Raw genomic sequence first — 12,668 nt, forward strand, 5'->3', positions numbered from 1 at the left:
ATGTGTGTGTGTGTGTGTGTGTGTGTTTGAATATGTGTGTGTGTGTGTGTGTGTGTGTTAGGAAGGGGGGGTTGTTTGTTGCCAGGGGCAAGGCTTTTTCTTCTGCGTTCAGAAAAGCAGTGGTCTTTCGTCAGAAGTGCCAGCATTGGGTTAGAAATAGAAAAGTCACAAACTCATATTGTTATTACTGTTGATCTATTTTAATTAAACTTCAATTACTTTTGAAGGGGGTTAGAAAATATGTATCCTCTCGAAGTCAACGCAGAACTTAGGGAGGTTAATAATTAGTAACCACTATTGAGATATTAATTAACATGCGGTGGTTTGTCTCCTACTTCTAAGGCAGGCATGTCCAAGTTGCAAGCAAGATTAAGCGAGTATCTAGCAGGCCAGAGCAGAAGAAAATTTAGTCGAATCGATGGAGTACCTAAGCTCTCAAAAGTTAAACTAGAGCTGACATTGTAGCATGTGCACTCAAGGGCATTTCATGACATAAAACATTAGACCTTTTGTTTCCAGCTGGGTTGGAAATATTTTCATTTTAATTTCAAAGATGAGCAGTTTTGTTGTTGTTAATCAACTCACCACGGGCAACATTCATTGTTAACTACTGGGTCGACTCGCGGGCCAGACTGATATATTGCTCACAGGCATGATTTGGCCCATGGGGTTTAGTTTGCCCATGCCTTTTCTAAGGTATAAAACTGATTTAAAAACAACAAAAGTTATCCTACTGTAGTGGGTGGTTTGCAGGTTCTTAGGTTTGGCTTGCTCCATCTTTTCTGTCAAACATGTCGTAAAACTCCTACTTAAGCCAAAGCATCCCACTGGCATTTGTGTTATATTAGTGTGACTCTTCCCTTTACTTGAGAAAGACATTTTAATCAGTATCTGTGTATTTCCATTAGGATAAACTACAAATATCCTGCTTGGTGGAGGTTTTTTTCCCTAATGATTAGAGCCGAAGTAGCTGTACCCTGATTAGTCTGAATAGTGTCAATGAAGGCGTAAAACGTTAACAAGCAACAGCATCGGCGATTACGCTTTAGTAAAAGAGATTGGGGATTCCTTTGAGATAACTTAATTGTATTTGGAAGGACTGTAAATCATAAAACAAATCCTTTTTTTCTTCCCCAGGCTGTGGAGTTCCAACAAGAAGGTTGTGTCAACCTTCTGACCACCTACCGGGCCGATGTTGAGACGGGAGATGGCCAGGGTAACACGCCACTCCACATGGCGGTCATGGGCGGCGGCTTGGGGATTGTCACTCTACTCATCAAGGCTGGAGCCTCCCTGAACACCAGGAACAAAGTGAGCCTAGGACTGAATATATTACCTCTAATGAAAGAACGAGCTTATATTTTTCTTTATAGTAGAGAGTTTTATGGCGCTCGCAACTGCATAAGGTCATATGAGCGCCATGGAACGAGCTTAGACAAATTATGCTATATTTTGAATCATGCTCTTTGAGGTAGGGGGGTAGGGGGTTCTCATTTCTTCAATTCACTGCACTGAATTTTGCATGATAAAAGAATCGTAATCTTGAGTAAACTGAAAGAAACATGGGGCATTATTTGAACACACTGTTATCTTTTGGTTAATGGGAATCTTTCATTGAGTTCTAAAAATTGAGAAAATGTGACTATGCCCATTCTTCTGTTCTAGTCCTCATTTCCAAATATATATTTAGGGGTATCTGTTTTATATAGATGAAAAAAAGAGAGGTGGTGGCTGCGGAGATAAATGTTGTACACCAGAAGAAGCACAAGGTAAAGCACCTGTTCTGAACAGTGATTATTTCCTTGCCCTCCCTGTAACTGGCATTGGCCTATTTAGCCACTTGTGCCGCTATCATCGAAACAAAAAAAATGTAGAGTGGTATCATCATCATAAAGTTTCAGATCTGGAACAGACATTGTTCTCTGTTCATTTCTCCACTTGGACGCTCTTAAAAAACCCCCACTACTTTATTGGTATAGTACAAATGATTGTCGTTCTGATGAAACTGTTAACAACTGATTTCAGGATGGGTTGGAATGTGAGAGGTCTTACTTCTTAAATAAGGTGACTTTATAAACCTACCATTCTCTATAGATTTCTCCAATTCAGCATGTCTGAAGCACACAGGTATTTCCTTACAAGCCTAATTTTAATGGTATCTTCACCATCCTGTTTTCTTTATTTTGGCAAGCCATTTGTCCCTTTATTTGAAAGACTTCCGCAAGTTTCCATTTTCTCTTACTATGAACTTCATGTTTCGTTTCAATATGTTTGCCATGCAATTTCAGGAAGGCTTTTCTCCTCTTCACCTGGCGGTCAGAAACAAGATGGAGGATGTGTGCAGACTTCTGTTGAAGGAACGAGCGGACATTGACATAGAGGACACTAACTTAAGGTTTGGCTCTCATTTTCATGTCTTGTGATGTTTGGGCCGAGTGCTCGGCGTTTACTTTTGTAGAAAGAGAAAGTTGAGAAAGATTTATGTTTAAAAATACTTAAATAAAAAAAACAACTAAAATATCATTTACATCATAGTGGCGGGGAGTTGGGGAGTACTTGTTACTTACTTTACTTACTTTACTTTTCTGATCCAGCGGCCATTTGAGTTCTAGCCCTTCGGCCTGTCGATATTGCAAAGAATTTGGAGTACTTGTTAAATATTGAAAGTTGAAATCCTCCTCTTTACCACCATGTGATAAATGAAGTGTTTATTGCCTTGATGTTTTGTGTTGAGAAAGGCAGGCAGGGAGTGCTCTTTTAAAGTGGAAAATAAAAATTGCCTTTATTATCATCCCCCTCCTCACTTCCTCCTCAGAACCCCTCTGATGTATGCCTGTCAGGACGGCTCTGTGAGTCTGGTGAGGCTGCTGCTGGGATACAACGCTAACACGCTGCACAAAGACTCAAAAGGTACCGTGGAAACTGTCCAAGACATTCACCCACTCGCGACCTTAGTGCTTTTTTGTCATATCTCCATTTTTATAAACAGTGAAAATGTGACATCTTCTTAAGCTCACTCTTTGTTATGAACTGTTGTCACTATTATTAAAAATGGAGATACGACAAGAAAGCGCTGTGGTCGCGCACTGTTGAGGAGAATAGTAGTTGTCTTAGACAGGTAAACAGCTTGAACAGTGTCTTTATAATATTAAAAAAACCCAATGCAAAGCAAGGGGGGAAGTGGGAAGTGGTCGTTTGTACAAAGGATTGTCTCGGATAGGTGGGTGTTAAAGCAGGTTCGACTGATTGTCTTTTAAAAAGTTTTAGTTGAGTTTTTACGGCTCTTGCAACTGCATAAGGTCATATGAGCGCCAAGGGGTGGATTTTAACAGAGTAGTCCCTACAGGGAATCAGGCTTTCTCTGCTCACTTTTCTAGCTTTAACAGCACAAAGTCTGCTTCACTATCAAGGCACCCCGGAAATAGTGGGTCACAAGAATGGCCTAAAGACACTTCAGTCAATAGCACCACCCCCGGGGGTTTGACTGTTTGTCTGTCTCAAATCTTTCTCGAGGTATCCCAGAATGGATTCGTGACGGAATCTGTCGTTTCATATTGTTCTTACAGAACCAAGAGCAGACTTGTTAGATATATGAGTTGCTTTACATTGATGCATTTTCAAGAAATTAGTTTTAGCTAAGTTTTAGTCTGAGTTTTAATGTCATTCGCAACAGGGTTAGGTCCTGTAAGTGCTGAAGATTGAGGTGTTTCTAGAGTATGATCCAACTGTGGACTAAAAAAGTCAGACCTTGCCTGAATAGTCTCAACCATTTTTCAGATCAGGCTGTATGGAATGGGCATTGCATTATAAGTGATTACTGTGATTACAAAGATCTAATTGTGTTTTTTATTATCAAGGTTGAAATTATGTACAAATACCACACCCAGAAATAATTAATTATTCTGCTGTAAGCTGACGAAATGCATTTAAAAAAATTACCAGCAGTTTTGAGATAAAAATAATGTTTGTAGTCAGCGTAACCATTTAAGAGAGGCGTTCTTCCAATTTTGAATTTTAATCTATTGAAAAATTAGTCACACAGTTTCACTTTGATATTTTCACTCAAGTAGGGTAACTGATCAGGCTTTTGATTTAGCAAATAAAAAAATATATCGCCAAAAATGAAGAAAAGTGTTTTGTCAGCTTACGGCAGTATTGTGTGGGTATTTTTTTTTAACTTCAAGGGCAAGTAATTCAACATTTTCTTGTAAAGTTCTTATATTATGGTCATTCTTAATGTAAGGGAAGTAACAAGTTGTATTTCCTGGTTCCAGATATTTTGAGTTAATTGCAACATTTTTCTTTTGTTTTGGAATGTATCAGATGTTGGTGTGGCTTAGAAGTATAGGTTTTTGTGGCAACTAAGTTTTGAGCTCATTAAATACTGTTACTGGTACACACTTTGTGAACTTCTGGTTAAAGTACAAATTGCAATTGCAACATAGAAAATGGCCTCCACATATGTGGTACAAATGGAAACTTCATGTGCTCTCTGTCCAGTGACTGACAACTTGTATATGTGTATATAATATATCCCCTGCAGAGTAAGAGAGTTCTAGTTTTACATGTATATGTTAATAGATATATGGATCATCATAAAGTTAACCGAATATGCCTGTATTGATTCACTCAGGCTGGTCAGCTGATGATTATGCAGTCATCCCTGGTCACCACGCATGCAGTCAGCTGATCACCGACCACAATCACCGCGTCAGTCGTTCAACCCCTCAGTCCACACCTCGGTCCTCCCTCCCGCCCAGCGTGGTAAACACACCCAGAGACAAGGACTCCATCGGCCTCCCTGCCCAGGATGCTGAGGGTGAGTGGGTGGGCTGGGGATGAGTTGGGCCTGCAAGGTGGATTGGGCCCCCCCGGGTGGGTTGGGCCCCCTTGTGCCCTGTGGTGCTGTAGATGACAGACTTAATATTGTCAGCCAGTCAGCTGCTCAAATGTACTAAGCCCAAAAACTGTAATTCTTTTTTTATTGCAGTTTCATCATCTGTGACATTAGTTGCATCTGCTCAAGAAATATTGTGTCAAAATTCAAACCTTACGTGTTCCAAAAAAAAAGGCAAGAAAGGAAACATAGATTAGGTTCAATTGTAATACGAACGAAACAGTTTTTTCTCTGTCCTTAAAAATTTTTGCCTTCCGGGCTTACATCATTTTAGCAGCTTGCTGACGATAGGTCAGTTAGAAGGTCAAAGTTTGAATCTGCTTGAGTCTGAATGATTCATCACCTGGACAGGGACTTTTGTAATCTAGTGGTACAGTGTTCGCCTTTCATTCAAAATGCCCCCCGGGTTTGAAACCTGACACTGCGAAAAAAATTATGTTCTTATCTAAAATGCTCTGTCTTCACCTCCTTTGCTGTTCCCTAGTTCTGTCCTGTCATTTGCATCTGCTTTTATCTCCACTCCCTCCCCCCACACCCTTGTATTCTGCCTATATTTAGTTTCATGTACATGCCTTGTGCATTTTGATAGGTTTGTAGTGATGTTATTTTGGTAGGGAGGGAGGGATGGAGGAAGAGATAGATAGGTAGATAGATAGATTATGAGAGAAAGTGTGAGAGAGAGAGAGAGAAAGTGTGAGAGAGAGAGAGAGAGAGAGAGAGAGAGAGAGAGAGAGAGAGAGAGAGAGAGAGAGAGAGAGAGAGAGAGAGAGAGAGAGGGGGGGGGGCATGCTGCTCATGTATGTGTGCAAATATACGTGTTTATGTGATTGTGTGTGTTGATATCATGTTTTTGATATTTTATGCTGCTGACACTACTAGTGAAACCCCACTTACAAATTTGTCTAGTAGAGGACCAAAAGTGTATATCTTATCTTACATTTATCGTACTTTATCTAATCTTGTCTCAGATGATGACTCTGAGAATGAGACCATCAGCAAAGCCTCGGGTGGCCCAGACTCGTGGGCCGACTCACCTGAGATTTCCATCATGGATGACAAGAAGGGAAAGGTAAGCTCTTTCTAAAATAATATATACATGTAATTGTAATTTTAAAGGTATTTTTGTCCCATCGACATAATTTAGATCCTCTAAGGGATGGGCTGCTCCTATCCCTCTTGTCAGGCAAACCCAGGCAAAAAGGGATACAACACTCCAGCAGACAGACAGATGCTCAATTTAACAAACACATTAGAGGTCTAAGGGCTAGAACCCAGATGACAGCTGGATTGGAAAAGTAAAGTAGCAAAACATTATGTAATCAAATTTAAGTCTTCTGTGTGCAGCAGCACGGAGCCTAACTGGTATATCACTGACACTGATTTATCTAGTTTCCCATTGCATCAGGTACACTAACCAAATTAAATGCTCTCTGAGCTTTTGTCTTTAATTAGTGTTCAGGGAATTATATATTACATTTTGTATTTCTCGGGACACCAAAATGAAACTTGATGCCACTGTTATGTGCACTGAGCTAGGTTTTGGTACTCTAATAAGGTTATCGGAGACAAATTACTGTGTTATCTGTTATTTAAAATGGATCGGTTGTTTGTATTGTTGTCTTCATGGAAAACTTCTGTGCTGTACAGTTGTTTGCACTTAGTAAGTGACCTTGTTCAGCCAAGAGAATCACTGGATGTCATGTCTCTCTAATGTAGCAGAAGTTTCAATGATACATCTTGTACTCCTGTTTTCTTGCTTCCCCCCTGCCACTAAATGACTTTCTGTTTCTTATTTCTTTTCTACTTGACCTGTTGAAAACGCATTCGTCCCGGGTAGAAATGTATCCAACAGCGATAACTCGTCAGAAGATGGGAAACTATTGACTTTCGTCAGTTAGGTGTAATAGTTTTGTTCTCAGTTAAGAAAAACAATTGACATAATAATCTTTTTATATATAAATACCTATCATTTTTATTGATAAAAAAATGAGTAACCCTTGTTTTTTATATTTTTTGTAATGCCGAGTCAAGTAGGACTACTCAAAGTTTTCTAGTAAAATGGCTATGTCTTAAAAACTGAAATGTAAGCATTTGCTAAAATTTTCCATGTCTGCGCCAGCAGTTTATTGAATGTGAATATACAGCACCAGTATGGTAAGAAAAATGAGTACCAAGATATATCTGTTAAATCTGGTTTCTCAAAGTTAGTAAAAAATGTTGGAGCTGTTCATTCAGTCCAATTTTTTAAATATTTTGAGGCATAGATGGTAGACTCTTAAATAGTGTAATATGTAAGCAGTGTAATGTCTGTACCTTAAATATTAAAATATGCAATGTTTGCTGAACCTTTAGGATGCTTCTGATGTTGAGGACGATATTTTTGAGGAGAAGGTTTGTGGCTTGTGTCGTCACTCTCCTGTTTCAGCGTGTGCCTAATGGTTTTGGTGGTGACATTTTTTTATTTGGTGTCAATTTTACTAGAAATGACTTCGGTTCTCGGTGTTGATTTAGTCGAGTTTCTTCCTGGGTTTTTACTTTTTGTATTTAATTTTTCTTGAGATTGAATTTGGTCTGTCACACACTGTTTCATTTTGAGCTCTTTTCTGTTTCAACTCTGTGTTAATTATTTCAGTCCCTGTATATCACCTTGTATATTTCGTTGTGTGTTTGTATCTCAGAGAAAAGTTTTTCCCGCACTGCTATACTAAGCTTCTTTGATGCTTGTGTGAATTTTGTATCGATATTTCACTACTCTGGAGAGATTTTAAAAAAAACAGTTGTTTTTTTATTAGGTGATCACTTTTTAGAAACATTACTTATATTTATACTGTATCTTGATCATGTGCACTGTTCTTTGCATCAGGTAAAATATATTAGTGACACATAAGGTTTTTGCCTTGACATTTGCCTATCTTCTTATTATGCAAGTCTTTCTAGTTCACACTCACAGTTCAAAGCAGGGCACATGCACAGGATATTTGTTTAGCTATGTTCACATAAATGGGGTGTATTTCGTCTCAGTAGAAAAGAGATGTCCTTTCATTTTTGTTTTTGCATTCTGTTCTACATGGTTTTTGTCATTTTCTTTTCACAATTGGTGCACTTACTGCTTCTCCTAAAATGTAATGTTTCTGGATGATAAAATAGATGATAAAATAAAAAGTGGCAGAGAAAGAAGGATTGCTTGCTGCTATGGGGTGGATTTTTTTTTGGGGGGGGGTTATATCAGATCAGTATGCCATTGTAGAGGTTTTATTGACTCCAAATTTGTTGGGGGAGTAAAAAAAACTATCAGACATATTTACGTTCGTTTAATTAATCACGCTTTAGCGAGAAGTGAGTTCTGCTTTTCACCCTCTGATGTGTGATAGACAGAGATATGGGACTGGATATTGGAGCAATCCATCGTTGCAAGAACTGTTCCTCTTCTCAGAATAGTAGTGCAAATATTCTGTACCAGGATATCTTGTAAGATATTGGTTTCCACTCTGGAACTAGACTAGTTTACCATTGCCTTTTGAGACACGGGCTATTGTTGCTTGAGAAAAATATGCTTATATCGTGGCAAAGTGGCGATTGTCACAACAACTCTCTGTTAAATTCAGCTCAGATCATAATTTAATCTTAACATTCGAAAGACCCTCATACTCATTCATATATCATGGATCATCCCCCCTCCCCACCTCACCTCTCTCTTTCCTGTAATACTCCTCCTTAAAAAACAAAACAAACCCAAAACAACCCACCACAGTATCCATTTCCCAAAATTGCCCAATTTACTTACCCATGCTTATAATGTATATATATAAACTGCAACAATTCATCTGTGTGAAATACATTATCGCTAATACGGTAAACTTTTTTTTGGTCTTGATATTGTAAGCCAGATATATCCAAAATCAATATTTATGTTGCCCTTTTGGATTGAGTTTGTGAATATAGAACGTTATATGTGTTGGTTGCACCATATATTTTGTTTAGTAATACTGACTGTTTCCTATATGTGCGAATGTGATAGTTTATGTATACATGTGTGTTTGTATAATATAGACATACTCGCTTACGTTTTTGTACATACAAAAGTATTTCGAGAGAGGAAGGGAGAGTGAGGGAGAGAGAGAGAGAGAGAGAGAGAGAGAGAGAGAGAGAGAGAGAGAGAGAGAGAGAGAGAGAGAGAGAGGCGATTTGCGATGATGGGGTCATTGTTAGAATTGTTTACGTTTTATACAGCCATTCCAGGTAATATGAAATTCCCCTTCACAAGCTCCCCCTCCTAAAAAAACCGAAACAACCCCCCCTCCCCCCCCAGACACATGCACACACACACACACACACACACACACACACACACACACACACACACACACACACACACACACACACACACACACACACACACACACACACACACACAAACAAAACGAAATATGTGCCCTCTCTCTCTCCCAAAAATCGTCCGTTCGTCTATTTATGTATGCAATATTTTAATGTGATTTTACACATTTTGTCTAAGAGGAAGAAAAACTTCTACTGCGTCTGTAAAAGGTTTAAACACAGCACGCCTACTAATGGTGTCCATTATTATCTTTGCAATTAAAAGCTTTTTTCCGCTATTCTGGGACGGCAATCGTTGTTACCGCGCTCCTATCTGGTGAGAAAAACCCAGCGATAATCAACGCCGGGTTAATTAATGGACGCTCGTTGCTCTAGTTCTAGGTCTTTAAATGTGCAGTTCTGTCGCCGCTAATTGCCCTAGGCTGATTCCACGTCTCCTGTTACGGTAATATATTATAATGGCGGCATGTGAGTGTGAGGTCGAAGTGTCAAGAGACTGTATGCAAGGTCGATCAGTGTGCTTGGTGTTGATGTTTGGAGCCAGGAAAAGGAGTCCCCGCAAAAAAAAAAAGAATGAATGAATGAATGAATGAATGAATGAATGAATGAATGAATGAATGAATGAATGAATAATTATTCGGTTCTTCACCATTTATTCTCGAAAGGGGGGAGGGGGTAGAGTGGGGCACAGGCAGAGCGATACAGACAAACAGAGAGATAGAATAGACAAAACAAATTGACTTGGTCAATACCAAAGGTCACATTTCAGTTTCAAGCTAGGTCATATACTGTCAGATGCTCGTGCTGTTTTATTCTGTTTGTCCTGTACCCATCTGGTTTTGGTATCCTCGTGCGGGGTATAGCAGCGTACCCCTGAACCCCTTTGCCTTTTGAGGGAGAGCAACGTAAGCCTACCCCGTGAGGATAAAGTAGTGTACCTTTCAAACCTCGTGCACGGGTGGTTGGTGGGTGCTCTGGTGTGGTTGGCTCCTTTTTTTGTCAAACATCTATCGCTCAGATCTCTCCTTCTTTTTTGTGTTTGTTACTCTCTTGTAACACCACTAATCTTCGGCGCTTTTATGACCGTATTGTGTTGCAAGTGCCGTAAAACTCTTACTAAACCTTATCCCTGAGCCCTGAACCTCTGTGTGGAGAAAGGTTGTGTTTCTCTCGAATCCCGTTCGAGATAGAATATTGTTCCTCTCCCTGTCCCCGTGGTTTTATGCACCCCGCATAATTTAGCAAAATTTGATCATTTTTGCATGATTTCTGATCATTTTCCTTTATCATTCTTTGTTAAAATTAACAAAATCGCATAATTTCACATTTTTGGGCTCAGTTTGCATAATTTCAGCATTTTTCAAGCATAAAGCGACGGGGACAGCTCTCCAACGTCTTATGGAGTAATGTAGTGTGGCCCTGAATCTCCGAGTGTGGTAAGGTACCTGGATACCCGAAGGTATCATCTGTGGCCCAGAGGTTGACTTGTAATGACCCTCCATTGCTTAATAGGTCGCCTTTAAGGACAAGCGGGCTATCCCAGATTTCGGGGGTTTCCAGAAATCTTGACATACACCAAAAGGGAGCATTGCCCTACATCTAAGAGAAGTTTGGTTTCATTGGTGTGTATCTTTATTTGGGTATAGAGAAAACTCTCCTTGTCTTTTAAAGAAACTGAACAAGGGTCCAAAAACTTTACCTACGATTTTCTCAAAACAGCATTTTTCGGTATAGCTAGCCCCCTTGTGCTTAAAAGCGACCGATTAAGGTTGCCAGATGGCGTCATGCACTATGTCATTCTAAGGCCAGTCCATGCCTTGATGTTGTCGGTCCACATTATTTCTTGTCCACCCTCACCCACTGTGCCTCGCATCTTATCTTCGAGTGTTTTCTTCACTTTGGTCTGCGGGCATTTTATGTGATCGAAGTATTGGGTCCTTCTATTCTTTTAATTTTGTTTAGCAAAATTTGTGAGGTAGTTTACCCCGAACCGCGGTGTGTGTTTGTGTGTGTGTGTGTGTGTGTGTGTGTGTGTGTGTGTGTGTGTGTGTGTGTGAGGGGTGGGTGGGTTAAGGTACCCCTGAGCCCTCGTGTGGGGTAAGGCAGTGTTCCCCTTTAACCTCGAATGGGGTATGGTAGTGTACCCCCCCTATCCCGGTCTCTTCCGCATGTGGGATATGACAGTGAGTGTACCCCTAACCCCCCCGCGTGGGCGTGTATCTCCGAGCCTCCGTCAGTCTTTCCTGTGTCCTGAGCTGCCCCTCACTTTGTTGACCGCCGTTATCTCCAATGTTTACCTTTGTTCTCTTAATGATTAGCTAAATGACACGTAGACGATTGTACGACCGCTCCAGATATTTATCGCAGGATCTACGGTTTAGGGGGGGAGGATCGTTCTGACCGGTCTCTTCCAGTTAATGTCAGTTTAACACAGCGCGCGATCTGATCTCTCTTTGTCTCTCTCGGTGACGACAGAATCCGAATGAAATTTGGGATATAACCCTCAAGATAAGGAAGTTTCTTAGGGAAATCATTGGGACAGTTATTCTGACCTTTATAATAATGCTGCTGCTGCTGCTGCCGCCTTGCCTTCTAGACTTCTTCAGCGTTTAAAGTCGTATTTCTTTTGTCCAAGGAGTGTACATGAAATGTAATTAAATAGGTTCAACTTCAAATGCCCCTGTCTTTCGACTGAATCAAGGTTACTTTTCCCGGCGGGGCGAGGGGGGGGGGGTTCCAATTTATTGAATGGAGACCTCTGCGCACTATACTATTATGTTGATGTCTGAGCTTAGTCATGTCAATTTTTGATTGTTTGGTCAACCCTCCACCGATATATGCTGTTGTGTAGCGCGTAGGACTTTGGCCGCCATACGCAGAAGACCCGTGTTCGATTCCTGAGTGGGGAGAACATTTTACCGAGGGATATTGTACCCCCTCTCAGCCTGGGTTGGGCCTGGCCGGCAGGGTCGAAGCCTGCCTCGTAAATTCGTAAATGATCTTAGTTTAGTTTTAATAAGGTTTTACCGCGCTTGCAACTGCGTAAGGTCATGTGAGCGCTAAGGGGTGGGTGTCAACAGAGAAGTCCAAATGGGGAATCAGGCTTACTCTTCTCACCTCTATAGCCTCAACAGCACACAGTCTGCTTCGACAGTCAAGGCACTCCGGAAATAGCAGTTCACAAGAGAGTGACAAACATACAGAAGAAGAAAAGAAGTATAGGAAAAATAACGATAGTAAAGACAGATAAGGCAAGAAAAAGCAGCAGTTCCCCCCTGTGTTGTTCCGGCACAATATGAGCATGACATTGATAAATCAGCCCATTTACATAAGAACATGTTAATATCTCCCCTTTGGTAATGGCCTAAAGACTCTTCAGTCAGTAGCACTGCCCTGGTTGGGGGTTAAATTATTTTAACTGGGAAAACACAGTTAC

The 12,668-nt window shown here is 40.4% G+C and overlaps 1 protein-coding gene across 1 annotated transcript in view; it reads left to right on the forward strand.

Annotated features, from left to right (window-relative positions):
* Positions 1-12,668, forward strand: part of LOC101859805 (ankyrin repeat domain-containing protein 36B) — a gene marked incomplete at its 3' end in the record, with an annotated part of 57,247 nt that overhangs the window by 10,209 nt on the left and 34,370 nt on the right. The window contains exons 3-8 of the mRNA XM_035971473.1: positions 1,138-1,311; positions 2,289-2,395; positions 2,816-2,910; positions 4,634-4,819; positions 5,866-5,966; positions 7,250-7,288. Coding sequence (XP_035827366.1) covers positions 1,138-1,311; positions 2,289-2,395; positions 2,816-2,910; positions 4,634-4,819; positions 5,866-5,966; positions 7,250-7,288 — 702 coding nt within the window. The remainder of the gene's footprint in view (positions 1-1,137; positions 1,312-2,288; positions 2,396-2,815; positions 2,911-4,633; positions 4,820-5,865; positions 5,967-7,249; positions 7,289-12,668) is intronic.

The sequence above is a fragment of the Aplysia californica genome, unplaced genomic scaffold (assembly GCF_000002075.1).
Source record: "Aplysia californica isolate F4 #8 unplaced genomic scaffold, AplCal3.0 scaffold00442, whole genome shotgun sequence".
NCBI classification, from domain to species: domain Eukaryota; kingdom Metazoa; phylum Mollusca; class Gastropoda; order Aplysiida; family Aplysiidae; genus Aplysia; species Aplysia californica.